Below are 18,160 nucleotides of genomic sequence, written 5' to 3'. Positions count from 1 at the left end.
TAATGCTCTGTTTAGTTGAAATGTTTGGGTTGTAATTATTGATAATGGAGGAACTAACCAATGGAAGCGATGTTGTTCTATCTGTATGTGTGGGAACCTGGAGTCAGGGCACAGGTTTTTCGGGAGGAGAACCAGAGAGGAAGGACGTGCTCTGGTCGAGCACCAAGGTTGGTCCCAGGCAGCAGGTCGAGGAGGTTGGAGAAGATCGAATGGGGACGGAAGGCTTTGATAATTGAGCTCCAACGGTTGTGCATGAACTGATTGAACTTTGTTAAGTTTCTTTTTATATTGTATCACTATTAATTACCCAGTTCTAGTAAGATTTATAAAATGCAATCTGTAAAATGTACATCGTGTGCTGTCTGATATTGCATGTGCCAGTTTGTTCCAGGGTGCACTACACTGCGTCTGTGCAAACGGGAGACACGATTTGGGTGGGTGGATGGATTTTCCCCTAGACAAACACACGCCGATAGCCCCAAACGTTACACAAGTGTTGGAAGGGCACGAAGTATCCAAACCCAGCTTTGCCCAGCTGCGTTGGCATCTGCCCCATCCGGTCACAACTGTAGATGGGAGACACCAAGCTGCAAAGATCTGACAAAGCCCCAGGATCACATTTAATCTTGCAGTCTCCTCGCCGACAACTTGCTACTGAACAAGTTTGGATTCCCACTGTGAACCCCCAAACTCCAGCTGTGTAGGATGTTGACAGCTCTCTCCATCCAAGCATCAACAACTGGAAGCAATTAGCAGGGGGAAAAAAAAGGCTAAAATCTGGGGAAACTTCCCCTCATTTCACCACTTTTGGTATATTTCAGATACCCAGAGCATTAGGCTTGCGGCAAAGTTTGGTTATAAACGGGGAGGGCTGCAAGATCACCACTCTTTTCTGTGCTGCTCAGAAACATTTGCTTGCCAAAATAATCAAATACCACTTGAAAAAAACTCCTAATTCAGTGTAGCCATGCATTCAGCTACAAATTCAGAAATTAGTGTTTTTTTTAAAAAATCACTTACCTCAATGAGTGTATTAGTCTTTTCTTCCCCATAGATCATACTCTGCATTATACAGACACTTATGCCATGTTTGAAACATAAAAGTCAATCAAAAAACCATTGCGGTATCAGCTGATGGATCTGCACCACAGTTCCATGCAGAATACAGAACTGAAACCACTTTTCAGTGACTCATTAACTTCAACAGATAGTTAAGTGGTGTTTGTTGGAAAAGGGATATTAAAATTTTGCATTCAGTTCATTGTTCATCTTCAACAAAGAACTAGTATTTTACATGGCACAGAAGAAAGGGGAAAATAAACCACAAAACGGACAGTTGTTTGCATTTATATCGTGCCTTTTGTGACCTCAGTGTGATCCAAATCACACAACAGTTTTACAGCCAGAGACACACTTTTAGTCGAGTTACAATAGTGTGCAGGAATTGTTTGTTTATTTATATTTATTTGTTTTCTCATTAAGATGCCACACAGAATAGGCCCTTCCAGGCCTACACGCCGCACCACCCAGCAACCTCCCCACCCCCACCCGATTTAAACCTAGCCTAATCACAGGCCAATTTACAATCACCAATTAACCTACTAACTGGTGCTTCTTTGGACTGTGGGAGGAAAACAGAGCACCAGAGAAATCCCATGCTTTCCATGCGGAGAATGCACAGACTCTGCTGGAGCCATTTTTGGGGGTTAACACATGTAGCAACTTATTTAACTGACATCGGCCACTAGTCTTCAGGTCCTACTATGCATTGAAGATTAAATTTAAAACTGCAGGCCCAACATACCTGGATACAGGCACTGAACTGATTGTCTACATATGCATGAATCCAACCTGCATCTCATTGCATGGATACAACACGAATTAACACTTATTTTGGGTGTAATGGTGGGGATTGAAGTATTTTAAACTGTTATATGTGTAGTTCAAGAGGGTATTGTAAGTATGGCAAACACGAGGAAATCTGCAGATGCTGGAAATTCAAGCAACACACACAAAATGCTGGAGGAACACAGCAGGCCAGGCAGCATCTATGGGAGGAGGTAGTGATGACGTTTCAAGCTGAAACCATTCATCAGGAGTGAAGTAACATGGGATGGTCAAGGGGGGATAAGAAGTGGGGGGAGGGATGAAGTAGAGAGCTGGGAAGTGATAGACTGGAGGGAAATGGGCTAGGGGGAAGGTGGAGAATTATAGGAAATAAAAGAGAAAGGAAGGTAGGGCCAGGGGAAGAGATTATAGTGAGGGGGGGAAAGAGAGAGAAAGAGAAGCAGACTATAATAATAGATAGGGATGGGGGTAAGGGTGGGGGGCAGGGGTATCAACAGAGGTCAGTGAGTTGGATGTTCATGCTGGCAGGAAGGAGGCTACCTAGGCGGGAGATAAAGTATTGCTCCATCGACCTGCGTGTGGCCTCATCTTGACGGTAGAGGAGGCCATGGACAGACATGTCAGAGTGGGAGTGCTCTGTGGAATTGAAGTGTGTGGCCACAGGGAGATCCTGCCACTGCTGGAGGACTGAGCGCCGGTGTTCGGTGAAACGGTCTCCCAGTCTGCGGCGGGTCTCCCCAATGTATAAATGCCCACATCGGGAGCACCGGATACAGTATATCACCCCAGTTGACTCACAGGTGAAGTGGTGCCTCACCTGAAAGGACTGTCTGGCGCCTGGGATGGTGGTGAGGGAAGAAGTGTGGGGGCAGGTGTAGCACTTCTTTCGTTTGCAAGGATGAGTGCCCGGAGGGAGGTCCGTGGGAAGGGATGGGGAGGATGAATGGACAAGGTAATTAGCAAGGAAATCATGCTTCATCTGAGTGAATACAGCAACCTAGTATTTTGCAGATAAAAACATTGCACCGCAAAGCCAAAAGACCAGTAAATGGTTAAAAATAACCATGCTAATATATTCCTCATCTACAGAAAGATCAGAGTGCAAGTAGGGTGGTGAATTAATGCATCCAGCTGCCTGCCACTTTAATTTATCATCCCACTTGCTCTGGGACCTTTATCTGAGGTCTCCTGTATAGTTACAATGCAGCCCAACACAACTTTGAGGACCATCCTCCAACTGAGCCCAATGCCGCCTTTACTGCCCAATATCAAACTCCCCAACTTTAGATGATGTCTTTTTTGTTTCTGTTTGTCTCAGAGTGGCCACTTTCCCCCATCATCATATTATATTTTAAGATCTTTTTCTGTTTATAAGGCCTGGTCTCCTAGACCATTATACAGACATCATCACAGATGTTAACTACCACATTAATAGACAATGGCCCAACTGATCAATGAGTCCTCACTGGCCATCAAGGCCCTGCTTTGCACTAACTCATTTTATTCTCTTCATACTCCCATCAATTCCTACCATTTCCCTAGATTCTACCATTCTCTACAACTTAATAAGCTAGAGTTGTTAAGAGTGTGGAAGGAAATCCAACTCCACCCAACATCACCAGTGGTCAGGTCAATGGAGCTAAGAAGCACTAGCACTTGCCTCAGAGATATTCCCTGTGTCCTACACAGCCTTTTCTCACCTGCTTTGCCTCTGAAAACTTTTTTGCTTTCTCACTTCTTCAGTTCTGACAAAGGATCTTGGACCTGAAATAATAACTGTTCCACTTCTACAGAAATTATACTTGAACTGCTGAATGTTTCCTGTTTAATCCTTTAACAGTAACTATAGGCACACATGTTGGGGAACGTTTACTCAGTTAAAAAGGTATCCTATTCCTTTTATCTTTTATGAAGAAAAAGTATTCAATTTTCACTGTGCCCCTTCAAGATCACAGGATCCCAAAGTTACGGAGGACAAATTAGTTACGCCTCAAAAAAGGCCAGATTACTGCTTATTCAAACAAACATTGATCAGTTGACTCAGAAAATAATCACTATTTCTACAAATAATGGAAGATTCTTTACAAAATCAATCCCTTTTCTTTTCCAGGTATAAAAATCCAAAGGAGTCCCTTCAAGCTCAAGTTCAGTGCCATTTTCACCAAGAACATTGTTGTCACTGTATTAAATTTGAACAGGGTTTACCTTTACACTGATTTACATTCCTGGCTGACAGATTTTTAATTCTTTCAATTCCTATTCTCTAACGATCTGTCAGCAGGAGAAACTCTCTGATTGTCACCACCCTTGGACTGATATAGAATGTGATTTCCTGTTAATTGGGCCATCGGTTAGTTGTAGCAGCTGCTTATTTGGGACACCTCTTAAAGAACAAAAGGAATCGAGAAAAGAACCAGGATTCCCTTTATTTATTTGGGACACTATTCCGTTGAACTCAGACAGCAGACCATCGCCAAACAGTTTCTACCTGGCGTCAGTTGTGAGCACCTGCGTGGCCGTTAGACACTACACCATGTTTCGGGCAAACACATTTTAAATAGCATCAGTTGCAAGTGCTTCTGTTCAAAAAGCAGCGATTTTTCTCACTGATTGTTGCCGAGAAATAGGTAGTAAGACAACTGTGGTCACAAGCATTCGGGTTTGGAGTTTCGGGTTTTACGATTTACAGTGATGAACAAAAATCGGAGCAAACTTCTATTTCAGATAATGGTCTACCTTCTTACAATGCTTTCGATGTCTGCATTCTGACTGATTGCATTACCGTCTGGAATGGACAGGCCACTGCACGGGAGCCAAAAAAGCTGCAGGAAACTGTAAACACAGCCAGTTCCATTACGGGCACTAGCATCCAGGGCACCTTCAAAACAGCAACGTCTCAAAAAGTCAGCATTCATCATTAAGAACTCCCATCTCCCAGGGTATGCTGTTTTTTCATTACTACCATCAAGGAGGAAGCACAGGAGCCTAAAGACACACACTGAGTGTTTCAGGAACAACATCTTCTCTTCCGCTATCATATTTCTGAATGGACAATGAACCCATGAACACTACCTTACTAACATGAGGAAATCTACAGATGCTGGAAATTCAAGCAACACACACAAAATGCTGGTGGAACACAGCAGGCCAGGCAGCATCAATAAGGAGAAGCACTGTCGACGTTTCAGGCCGAGTCCCTTCGTCAGGACTACCTCACCATCTCTTTTTGTACTAATTATTTAATTTAATTTTTATTATTACTTATAATTGTATCGTATGTTTTTTATTAATATGTATTGCAATGTACTGCTCCCGCAGAACAACAAAAATTCACGACATATGCTAGTCATGTTAAACCCGATTCCGATTCTCATTCTGATCCTCCAAATGTTCACTTTCATTGTAACATTGAAGATGATTTAGAATTTATTTACAATCCATATACATCCCACAATGTGAGGGAGTAAAAACTTTTGCGTTATGACTCAAGTCGCAACGTACAGACATGTGAATTTAAAAGACAAGTGGCTTGTAGAAAGAAGCTGTCCCGTAGCCTGTTGGTCCAGGCTTTAACGCTGCGGTACTGTTTGCCAGAGGGTAGCAGCTGAAACAGTTTCTGGTCGGTGTCCCCAATGATCTTCCAGGCCTTCTTTCCGCACCTGCTGCTGTAATTGTCCTCAATGGAGGGAAGTATGTCAATACCTTCAAATTCTTCACAGTTCCTAACTTACTGAAGCAGTGAAACCTTTTCTCTTTCACTCCAGGCCAAATCTAACATCTCTAAGCCTGAATGCTTGAAAACGTAATGAGCAAAGCAATTCTGAAATCTCTTACTGCTTACCTCTTGCCAGCTATCGGTGACAAAAATCACTGATTTTTGAACGCAACCACAAGCAACATGCTATTTTTAAACTGTTCACTCTAAGCACGGTGTAGTGCCTAATGGCTACACAGGTACACACAACTGATACTAGATAGAAACTGTTCGGCAACAGTCTCCTGTCCCAATCAAGTGGCATAGCGTCCCAAAATAAATGAAGGAAATCCTGGCTACTTTCACAATTAGTTTTTGTTCTTTAGGAGTTGTCCCAAATAAGCCACTGCCTGAATTAATTGATGGCCCAATTAACCGAAATCCACTGTATAAGGAATTTATACAGTTTTTTTTAGTATTGTAGTGGTACTGCTTGTGTTCCATTTGTTCTGTATTTCTTTTAAATAAATAATTTGATACTCAAAAGGAATACTCTTTTCCTCCCCTAAACAATTACCCTAAGCACACACATTGGCATTAATAATCACTTACCACAGAGTTCCCTTCTTTCGCATCATCCGCAAAGTTCTTCTCCAGTGTGCCATCGGTGCTATTTCCATTGGATTCCTTTACCATCGTGGATGATCCAGAAGCTTCATTCTCAGTGCTGGTATTTGTTGACGGACAAGTCTCTCCTGTTGGTACTGCAGCATCTTGGAGAGCAGACTGTCCATTACTTTCGCCCGTTTTCTTGACTGGGGTGGACGGGCTGCTGTAGTAATTGACAGCGGGAGCCTGGATGACTGCATGTGGGCAGCTCTCGCTAAAGTTCTTGCCCACTTGTAGCATGTCTGGTTCTGATACGCTCATCCGCTGGTCCAAGAGGTGCCGCTGCTTTCCTGCTTTACCCTTGCTTGACATCTTGCCCTTCATGTTCTGCAGAATGGGCTTGGTCATTGCACGAAAGGATTTCCACCTCGTAATCTCCTTTTGCTCATCCATTTTGTCGGCCACCCTGCCAAGTCCTCAATTAAGCAGCAAAACACGGGCCTCCAGCCAGCATACGTTTAAACAGGATCTGTGGGAAAAAAAAACAAGTAAACAATATGAGACAGTGCTATTTACCACGACAGAGGAAATCTACAAAAGAGTTCCAAACCCACTACTTTCCTTCTTGCCTCAAAAATCCAGATCGGTATCTAAATCCCATCGATGGAACAGAAATCTCTTCATCTCAAGAACCAATTAGGCTATGATCATCTAAAAAGGCTCATTAACAAGAAAGGACCAAACCATTAAGGCGAGACATCGAAGACTTTACTTCTGTTAAGTGCTGATAGGATTACAAACGAGAGAAAACCTGCAGATGCTGGAAATCCAAGCAACACACACACAAAATGCTGGAGGAACTTAGAAGTCCAGGCAGCATCCATGGAAAAGAGAACAATTGACGTTTCAGACCGAAACTCTTCCTCAATCAAACAGCCCAGAAACATGCTCTTTGGCCCAATGTATCCTCAAAGCACCAATTTACACTAAACCACATTTCTAGCATCTGGCCCATAACCTTGAAAGCCAAGTACTGTGCCTACTTACATCTCTGCATCTTCCTCATTATCAAATGACTGGCCACAGTGGTGTTTAAAGATGCAATGAACTTCAGGCATTACGCAAGCTGCATTGATTGAATATTAACACTGGACTTCACTGCAAGGGACTGAAGTAACGTAACCACAGCACTGAGATCCTGCACTGATCCTGCTATTGGCTCGCAGGTGAGGGAATCCTCATTTGGGGTGAGACCACATGGTCAGGGCTCAGCACTACCATGAATTTACTAGGATAGAACAGAATCTCATTAAAACATGCAGAATCTTTAAAAGTCTATGCAAGATCAGAGAATAAGTAGTAATATTGTTCAAATCCTAAAACTATTGCCAATCCATTTCTGAAATTACAGCTAGGCCAACTAATTATTGCTTTGCTCTCTCTCTCTCTCTCTCTGAATAGCTAAAGTGATAGCCATGGCTAAAGACAAATCTTTCATCTGCAAGTTGCTTTCAAATCTTCACAACTTCCTTAAACATTTTGCAGCTACCAGTGATTTGTCTACTGTTACACAAACAGTAGATGACTAATTAATTTGTAATCAGTACAACTGCCTTTTTACCAAGACAATTTGTCTTCCATTACTGTCATGGAATCACTTACATTCCAACTAGAAGGCCATCATCTCACCTCCAAAGAGTAATCCTGCCCCAGAGTTACCAGTGAAGTGGAAAGATCCCATAATGATGCCACTCTTGAAAATACAGCTCTTGCACCATGGTTACTGTACAAACCTTCATCAATAGCAACCCCCAAATCAACAACATCTGCCTCCAACACATGAGAATGCTAGAAGGTACACGAAAATACTACCACATCTATCTTCCCTGAAAATTCCCGATCAAAGCCCAAAAGATTGATTAAAAATCTGGAAGTCGAGGCCTGATGGTCAAAGCCCTGGGTCTAAAGGTCTATGTCCTCTGGGGAAGTCAAAGGCCCAATGTCTGCAAGTCTGCAAGTCCAATGGAGGCTGTAGCCTCGGAGGTGGCCCTTCCAGGATTGGAGGACGATCGGTGTGTGTGAGAAGGTGGGTTGATGGGAGGGAAGAAAGAGGCCTGTTCTGCTGTTGTTCTGCTGAATGTTGTGGACATGCTATGTTGGCACTGCAACGTGTGGCTGCACTTGAGGACTGCCCCCCAGCACATCCTTAGGTTGTGTTGTTGGTTGTTGACGCAAACAACACATTTCACTCCATGTTTCAATGTACAGGTGATAAATTAATGAACCTGAAAAAAATGAACTTGGAACAATATTACGTTCATTTATCATCAATAGGTTCAAATCCGAGACCTCCTGACTTAAAGCTTACCGCTAGCTTTGACGCAAATTAGGGATGTATAATGAATGAAAGCCTTGTGATGCACACATTTTGATTTTAAAAAAAAACATACCTTGCCCTTCTTCTCCAAAAGGCAGCTCATCATAGCCTCCTCAAAAATTGCAAAAAAAAAACCTTGATCAGTACATGCAATATCTCAAAATGATTCCCTGAGAGTAGTGATGAATCAAACTAATACCCACCCATTCTCTGGTTCAACATTAAAACAGAGCATGCAGAAATCATGGGATAAGTGACCTAGAAGGTCAACTCAGAGCCATGCTGCACAGAAACATGCCCTTTGACCCAAATGGTCCATGCCATGCAAGATGGACCATCTAAGCTACTCCATTTGCCCATGTTTTGCCCACATTCCTCCAATCCTTTCCCATCTATGTACCTCTCCAAGTTCCTTTTAAAACATTTTTAATCTACCTGCCTCAGCCACTTCCTCTGGCAGGTCATTAATATTCTCTGTTGCCCCTCAGGTTCCCATTAAATCTCTGTCTTAAACCTATGTCCTCTAGCTTTTGATTCCACGTCCCTGGGGGGGTGGGGGGAAGGACTGTATGCATTCACCTTATTTGTGCCCTCATGATTTTCTATACCTCTGCAAGATCACCCTCTATCTCCAATGCTCCAAAGAATAAAGTTCCAACTTCTCTCCAGAACTCAGTCCCATGATTCCCAGTTAACATCCCTATAAATCTCTGAGCTCTTTCCAGCTTAATGGCACCTTTCCTATAGCAGGGTGACCAAAACAGAACATAATATTTCAAATGCTACCTCACCTACATATTGTATAGCTCTTATGGGGAGATTAATTTCAGAATGAGAAGGGAGAGCAAGTGCAGCACTTGGTTTAATTTGGAGGTCTCATTCTTTTCAAGTTACAACAAAAATTTGGATGAGGATACATAGCCACAGAAACTCCAGCATATCTTGTGACTTAACAAGCACAACTGTAGGGCATCAAAAACCAGTTCAGATATTGGATCCTGCAATGTAAACTTCACTGGATATTGGGCATCACCCCTACCAGTAGCATCAAAATCATGCAAAACATGCAATATGGATGCATCAGAGGTACAGGAATGAAGCCAGTGGCAGAACTTAGTGTGATGCAGAGCCAATTGAAACATTTGCAGTCACATTTTGCTCTGAGGTTGAAGAGCAATTAGACTTTCAAATGCATAAAACTGAAATAAACAGTTCAAAAGTTCAAAGTAAATTTTATTGACAAAGTACATATATGTCACCATATACAACCGAGATTCACTTTCTTGTGGGCATACTCAGCAAATCCATAGAATCTCCGCTACACATCTACATAATAAAAACTATAACAGGATCAATGAAAGATTAACCAGATGGCAGACGACAACAAACTGTGCAAATGCAAATATAAATAAATAGGAATAAATAATGAGAACGTGAGATAATGAGAAAAAGACTCTACTTGAAGTGAGATCATTGGTTGTAGGAACATTTCAATGAAGGCAAGTGAGTGTAGTTATCCCCTTTTATTCAAGAGCCTGATGGGTGAAGGGTAGCAAGTGTTCTTGAAGCTGGTGGTGTGAATCCTGAGGCTCTTCTATGTTCTATCTGATGGCAGCAGCGAGAAGAGAACATGACCTGGGTGGTGGGGGTCTCTGATGGTGGATGCTGATTTCCTACAAGAGTGCTTCCTGTAGGTGTGCTCAATGGCTGGGAGGGCTTTACCCATGATGTACTGGGACAAATCCACTACCTTTGTAGAATCTTCCATTCAAAGGCATCGGTGCTTCCATACCAGGCCATGATGCATCCAGTCTACATACTCCCCACTACACATAGAAGTTTGTCAAAGGTTTGGATGTCCTGCCAGATCTCTCCAGACACCTTAGGAAGTAGAGGTACTGATGTGCTTTTTTCACAATTGCACTTATGTGTTGGGCCCAGGACAGATCCTCCAAAATAATAACAGCAGTCCAATGAGGACCAGTTCATGGATGACAAACATGAAAAAATCTGCAGATGCTAGCAATCCAAAGCAACACACACAAAATGCTGGAGGAACTCAGCAGGTCAGGCAGCATCAATAGAAAAGAATAAAGAGTCAACATTTTGGGCCGAGACCCTTCATCAGGACTTCTGGTTGCCCTCTCTGAAGTCTATAAACAGATTCTTAAGTCTTGCTGACATTGAGTGAGAGGTTGTTGTTATGAGAGCACTCAGCCAATTTTGCAATCTCCCTCCTGTATGCTGATTCATCACCACCTTTGATACGGCCCACAGCAGTGGTTTCATCAGCAAACTTGAGTATAGCATTGGAGCCGTGCTTAGCCGCTCAGTCATAGGTATAACATAGGAGACCGTGGAGGAGATACTGTTACCAATCTAAATTGACTGGGGTCTACAAATAAGGAAATCAAGGATCCAATTGCATGTGGAAGCATTGAAGCCAATATATTGGAGCTTATTGATTAGTTTTGAGAAGATGACGGTACTAAATGCCGAGTGGTAGCCGATGAAGAGCATCCTAATGTATTCGTCTTTGCTGTCCAGATGTTCCAAGGTTCAGTGAAGAGCCAATGAAACAGCATTTGCTGTGGACCTGTTGATCCGGTAGGCAAATTTGAACAGATTCACATCACCTCTCATGCAAAGGCTGACTTGTTTCATCACCAACCCCTCAACACACTTCATCACTGTGGATGCAAGTGCAACTGGGTGAAAGTCATTGAGGCAGGTCACCATGATCTTCTTGGGCGCTGGTTTAATTGAAGCCTGCTTGAAGCAGATGGACAACACACACTGCTGAAGGAAGAGGTTACAGTTCTCAGTGAACACACCAGCCAGTTGTTCAGCGTAAGTATTTAGTACGTGGACAGGTACCCCATCCATTTCAGATGCATTCCGTAGACCCCCCACTCCTGAAGGCATTTCAGCACCACACTTGGGGGACATGGGTGCAGGTACAGCGATACAATATCAGGATATGCCAGAAGAGTGACAGACAAAATTGAACACAGAAAATGCACAAAGCCAGCTCAAGGTAAGAACGCACCACACCTGTACTGTCTGTGTGATTGGTGCACAAATAATTAATTAATGACATGGAAACGATCTAGCTTCAGTGCACACTCTATTTTTAACACACACACATACACAGACACACAAATATATTTCTCACTAAGTGCATTCCATCTTCATTTCTTTCCACAGCCCACTGTGGCACAGCATCAAAAGATATACTTCACTTATGGAATAATTCTAGGTTCTACTCTTCCAACAACACTTATTAGATAAGCCTTTGAATCATGAAGGCTGGCAAATAGGATAAATAGGTAAATAGATAAACAAGCAGCATGGTTGCATAGTGATTAGCACAACACTTTACAGTACAGGCAGTACTGGTTCAATTCCTACTGCTGTCTGTAAGCAGTTTGCACGTTCTACCCGTGGCCGTGTGGGTTTGCTCCAGGTGCCCATTTCCTCTCACAGTCCAAAGACATACCAGTTGGTAGGTGAATTGTCCGTTGAAAATTGTCCCGTGATTAGGTTAGGATTAACTCAGTGATTACTGGGCAGCATGGCTCAAAAGACCTATTTTGCACTGTATCTCAATAAATTGAATTGAATTTATTCATGGTTGGCATGGACGTGACAAGAAGTGTCTGCTTCTCTGCTGCAAAACAGATGAGGTTAGGCCTTAGATCATCCAGACTCGACTCGCAGCTCGATATGGGGCAAGTGAGCAAATAGAAAAAAAAAGCAAGTGGGAAACAAAGGAGAGACAGAGAGAAATAGGGAGAAATTAAAGCAAGAATAGAAGGAGAAGAGCAAGTATAAAGAAGGAAGGGACATATCAGAGGGGGGAGGAATGGAAAAATGAAGTGGATAACATGAGAGGATGGCAAGAAAGAGATAGAATTAACAGAGGATCCAGAGAGAAAGAGGTTTCTTGGAGCTACCGCATTCCCGTGTGCCCAGGCCAGAACTTTGCTGGAAACGTGGTGGAGGTTTGTGAGGGAGGGAAAAAAAATAAGATAAAGATACAAAAGAAATAAAAACAGGATGAGAGAAACATAAGAGTTTAGGAGTAAAGTAAATAAAAGTAAACATTCTCGACAGCCAGGAAGCAACACTGATGTACGGAGACCATTTCCTATAATATTATTGTTCTGAACACGTCTTTAAATAAAGGGACATTGGTAAATGACAGGAATTGGGAATAGTCTCCACAGAACTGGCAGCACATTGAACAGACTTCTGAGAAAGGAAATGGGGACAAATTCTTTTGAAATCATTCAAGAACAACCTGGCTGAAGGTCTGACATTTTTTCTTTCATGACAGACAAGGAAAGATGGTCCAAAATGTCCATGGCTGCACAAGAGTTATTCTGGGAATGCAAGTTTCACAACCCAATGAAGCAGCAGCTTTAGAAATTCAAACCAGCAGCAAATAAAAGTGTTCGATTAAGAGTGAAGCAGACATGGAGGCCACTCCTGAAGAAAACTTTCTAATTCTGTCTCAAAAGTCAACCAAAAATTAATAACTGGAAATGATTCCTTTCGCTACAACAGAACAAAATGTTCCCTACTAAGATCAATTATAGCACCTGCACCACTGGGTGTTATAAAAAGCAGCTTCATTTTTACACTAGCAACCAGGAGGTTGCACTTTCTCTACAGATGCTAGCTTACTGCTGTCAGTCTCGCAAACAGCTTGCTACTGTACGGAGAAATCAACATGACATTTCATAGTCATAATACTTTATGCTGCAGAATTGGTTGCACGCTGCGGAATTTTCTTTTAAAAAGCACTTCAACAGGTAAACAACATCAATTCTGTCTGGTACGAGACTGTACCGACTAAATTGTTAACAGCCAATTTTTTGTTGATGTCATTTAAACTCTGGCCTTTGATGGAGCTTTTCCATGCCGAACTAAAAGCAGGGCGAGAGTCAATCAGTAGCACTCACTACGTGAAATCCTCTTGAAAAAAAACAAAAGGAACTTAGATTAACACAAAGTACACTGCAGATGCTGTGCTCAAAGTAACACATACAACACACTGGAGGAACTCAGCAGGTCAGGCAGCATCCGTTCACTCTGCCTCCACCTCCAGCTGCCTATCACCTCTCTCTTGATTCTGCCTTCTTCTACTACACAGTGCTTTCCCCTTACAAATAGTCCCTCCAGGTGAGGCAACACTTCACCTGTGAGTCTGTTGGAGTCATATACAGTGTTTGGTGCTCCCAGCATGGCCTCCTATATATCAGTAAGACCTGACATACATTAAGAGACTGCTTCACCGAGCCCCTACGTTCCTTCTGCCAGAAAAAGCAGGATCTCCCAGTGACCACCCATTTTAATTCCGCTTCCCATTCCTATATGTCAATCCGCGGCTTCCTCTACTATCACAATGAGGCCGCACTCGGGTTGGAGGAACAACACCTTAATATTCCATCAGGGTAGCCCCCAAACTGATGGCACGATCATCAATTTCGCAAACTTCTGGTAATGCACCCCCTTCCTCACCATTCCCCATCCCCTCTTCCCTCTCTCACCTTATCCCCTTACCTGCCCAGAGCCTCCCTCCGCTCTTCCCCTTTTCATTCTTTCATGGCCTTCTGCCCTCTCTTATTAGATTCCCCTTCCCCATCCCTGTATCTCTTTCACCAATCAACTTTCCAGTTCATTGCTTCACCCCTTCCCCTCCTGGTTTCACCTCTGTTTCTTCCTGCACCCCTCCGCCTCACCTTCCAACTCTACTCCTCATCTTTTTTTCCTCCAGTCCGGCTGAAAGGTCTCAGCCCGAAATGTGGACTGTACTCTTTTCCATAGATGCTGCCTGGCCTGCTGAGCTCGTTCAGCATTTTGTGTGTGTTGCTCAGATTTCCAACATCTACAGATCTTGTTTGTGATTGGACAACCCTTACCAGTACAGTTTAGCAAACTATAATCGCTTTAATCACTTTGCATGTGCTTTTTGTTCTAGCTGTGTTCTTTCTTGTAAAAATTGTATAAAACATGTTAAATCACCATGGCAATCCTGATTTTGCTGTATCAGAGGTAAATGGAACTGGAAAAGTCAACAGCTAAATACATCTAGATTTCTAAGCTCACTATTATGCTCCTCCTTCCACAGAACTTGCAAAATTATTTTGTTAGATGGAAAGCTAAATATTGCAGAAATCCAGAACAAAAAAAAATGTTACCATCTGCAGGTCTAGCAATACCTGTGGAAAGAGAAAAAAAACTGATATTTCAGATTGACAACTTTGCATCAGATCTGAATCATAGTTCTTTTCTCTCTCTCTCCACAGATGCTGCTTGGCCTGCTGAATTTTTCCCCAGGTGCTTCAGATTTCAATTTATTTTTGAGGCTTTTTAATCTGCAGAATATCCTATGTGCGCCACCATACTTGTATGCTACTGCGGTACATAAGATGAAAGTCACCCCAAGAGTCTGCAACACCAAACAGGATATAGATGGAAGCAGCTGCCAAAACCAAATCTATATCAAAGCAAGTTAAATGATTAACACAATTATACTGTGTGTAATGAATCATAATTAAATGAGAATTTTGTCATATACACAATATTTTGTTGGTAGCTGGCATGCCATTGTAATGTGTGATCACATGTAATGTGGCTCTAGCTTTATAACAATCAATTAACATCTTCCTTGCTGCCCAATAAGATTTTGGTGAGGCTGTTTATACGTGTCACTATATCATTATATGCCGTGGGTGATCATAGCTTTGACCATAATTGTTCTTGGCAAATGTTCCTACAGAAGTGGTTTGCCTTCTTCTAGGCTGTGTCTTTACAAGATGGGTGACCCCAGCTATTGTCAATAACTTTCAGAAATTGACTTATGATATCCACCAGCTACATATGGCTTCATGTGACCCTGATCAGGAGCTAAGCAGGTGCTACACCTTGCCCAAGTGCGGACTGCAGGCTAGCAGAGGGAAGGAGCAGCTTAAACCTTCTCTGGTACAGACGTATCTCCACCCCTCCACCCATCTATGAATGTAGGGAGAAACAAAATTGAAGACCTTCTGTTTCAAAATTCAAAAAGTGAGAATAAAGAGGACCTTTTCTGCTTGACTGCTGGTGACTAGAGGTGTTCTGCAGGAGTCAGTATTGAGAGCACTTTTTTTTAAAAAAACACATTATATGTCAATGACTTGGATAACAGAATTGATGGCTTTATGGCCAAGTTTATGGATGATACAAAGATAGGTGAAAGGACAGAGAGTGTTGAGGAAGCAGGGCATCTGCCAAGGACTTAGACAAATTGGGAGAATGTGCAAAGTGACAGCCGGAGTATAGTGTAGGGAAGTGCAAGATCATGCGCTTTGGTAGAAGGAATAAAGGCATGGACTATTTTCTAAATGGGGAGAAAATTGAAAAATCAGAGGTGCAAAGAGTCTTGTTAGTCCTCATGCAGAATTCCCTGAAGGGTAACTTTCAAGTTCAGTCGGTGGTAATGAAGGTGATTGCTATATTAGCATTCATTTCAAAAGGATGAGAATACCAAAGAAAGGATGTAATGCTAAGGTTTTGGGCGCCTTATCTAACAAAATATGTGCTGGCATTGGAGAGGGTCCAAATTGGGTTCATGAGAATGATCCTGGGAATGAAGGAGCATTTGATGGCTCTGGGCCTTTTCATGCTGGAGCTCAGAAGAATGAGGGAGAATCTCACTGAAACCTGATATTGAAAGGCCTAAACAGAGTCAATGTGGAGAGAATAGTAAACACAATGTACACTGCAGATGCTGTGGTCAAATATAAACAAGCTGGATGTCCTGACGAAGGGTCTCGGCCCGAAACACTGACTGTTCGTTTCCAAGGATGCTGCCCGACCTGCTGAGTTCATCCAGCTTGTTTGTACGTGTTAATGTGGAGAGAATGTTTTCTATAGTGAGAGAGTCTAGGACCAGAGGGTACAGCTTCAGAAAACAAGGGACATCCACTTTAAGGTAAAAGATAAGATGAGATAAGAAAAAGTTTCTTTAGCCAGAGAGTGGTGAATCTCTGGAATTCATTGCCACAGACTGCTATGCAGGTCAAGTCACTAAGGCAGTGTTTGATAGGTTCTTGATTAATCAGGTGTCAAGGGTTACAGAGAGAATACAGGAGAATAGGGTTGAATGAAAGAATAAATCTGATACAATGGAATGCTGGACCAAACTCAATGGGTTGAATGACCCAACCCTCCTATCCCTAATGGTTTGTTCTGTCTATCTATCTATTTAGATGCAGTGTGGAATAGGCCCTTCCAGCCCTTCAAATCATTACCCTAATTTAATCCTAGCCTAATCACACGGCAAATTACAAGGACCAATTAACCTATCAATTGGTATGTTTGTAGACTGTGGGAGGGAACTGAATCACTCTGAGGAAACCCACACAGTCACGGGCAGAATGTACAAACTCCTTACAGACAAATTAAACTCTTCTTCTGCTTCCGGCCAGGTACAGGTATCAATTATAACCGACAGTTCAATGACAAACTCCACCATCTGCATCAGGAATGGCAGAGTTCGTCATCAAAATGTTGGTTGTAATTAATACCTATAATCGGCTGGAAGCCCAAGAAGAGTTTATTCATCATAAACGTCAGGAGAGCACTAGACTGTTTTTCTTCACTGACAGGTCACTGGTACTGTAAAGTGTTGTGCTAACCACTATGCTACCATACAGACTGTGTACACGCACACATTTTGAAAGATATTAGTGGACAGAAAAAAACCCTCTACAGCAATATTTGGATCAATAGAAAAAAAATTTCATCTTTTCCCAGCCCACCCTCTATTGCAGAATGCCAGACACTTACAAAAACAAACGGCATGGAAATGAGTGGACAGCTTTCATTCATGAAGCTCAAGGACCTAATTTTCCGACAGTTGATAACTTCAACTATTGCAGGTCCTCAGCTATTCAATATGCAAAACCAGCAGAGAAAATGCCTTATCAATAGCAGTTACACCAACTATCATTACAAACAAGATTCAAGTTGGGTCATGGTCAATGCCCTCAAAATAGCCTCATTACTGCTGTTTTTGTCATTTAGGCCTCGTATTTTTGGCTGGAGTTGAACTCTACACAACATCCTCAATAACTGGAACCTTTCCTGTTTCGTAATATCATGGAATTCCCTGAGATTTTGATTTGCTGACTTCAAACAACACCTCCAGGTTGTGAGCTGTTAATCCGTGCCTTATTTCCACAATAGCTGATGTATCATATCCTTTCAGAGATGTCACATTCAGATTCTTGGCTACAACCCCAAAGTTTATTCCAGGTTCATTTATACGCTGTTAGGCTTTATTTAGTGAAGAGTTGGTTTTTATTCACACAAAGTTCAAACTGTCTGTAAACAACTATTTAACATAACAGTACCACGCAGATAATTGAATTCACGTTCCCCTTCTGACATGTTGGTCCATGGCCTCTCTGGTCCAAGAAGAAGCCACCCTCAAGGTGGAGAAGCAAACCTTATATTCTGTCTAGGTACCCTCTAACCCAATGGCATGAATATCAATTTCTGTTTTTGGTAAAATGATTACCCCCTTCTTCTATTCCCCACTCCAACCGTTTACTTTTCTCATCTACCTATCACTTCCCCCG

General features: G+C 42.4%; 1 protein-coding gene across 7 annotated transcripts in view; it reads right to left on the bottom strand.

Moving 5' to 3' along the window:
* Positions 1 to 18,160, bottom strand: part of LOC132382466 (multiple C2 and transmembrane domain-containing protein 2-like) — a 430,775-nt gene that overhangs the window by 363,707 nt on the left and 48,908 nt on the right. For all 7 annotated transcript variants that reach the window (XM_059952696.1, XM_059952695.1, XM_059952694.1 and 4 more), the window contains exon 2: positions 6,155 to 6,680. In XM_059952696.1, the coding sequence (XP_059808679.1) occupies positions 6,155 to 6,604 (450 nt within the window). In that variant the 5' untranslated portion in view covers positions 6,605 to 6,680. The remainder of the gene's footprint in view (positions 1 to 6,154; positions 6,681 to 18,160) is intronic.

Source organism: Hypanus sabinus, chromosome 28, assembly GCF_030144855.1.
Source record: "Hypanus sabinus isolate sHypSab1 chromosome 28, sHypSab1.hap1, whole genome shotgun sequence".
NCBI lineage: Eukaryota > Metazoa > Chordata > Chondrichthyes > Myliobatiformes > Dasyatidae > Hypanus > Hypanus sabinus.
The sequence above is the reverse complement of the archived record's forward strand: the minus strand, read 5'-3'. Positions and strand labels throughout refer to the sequence as shown.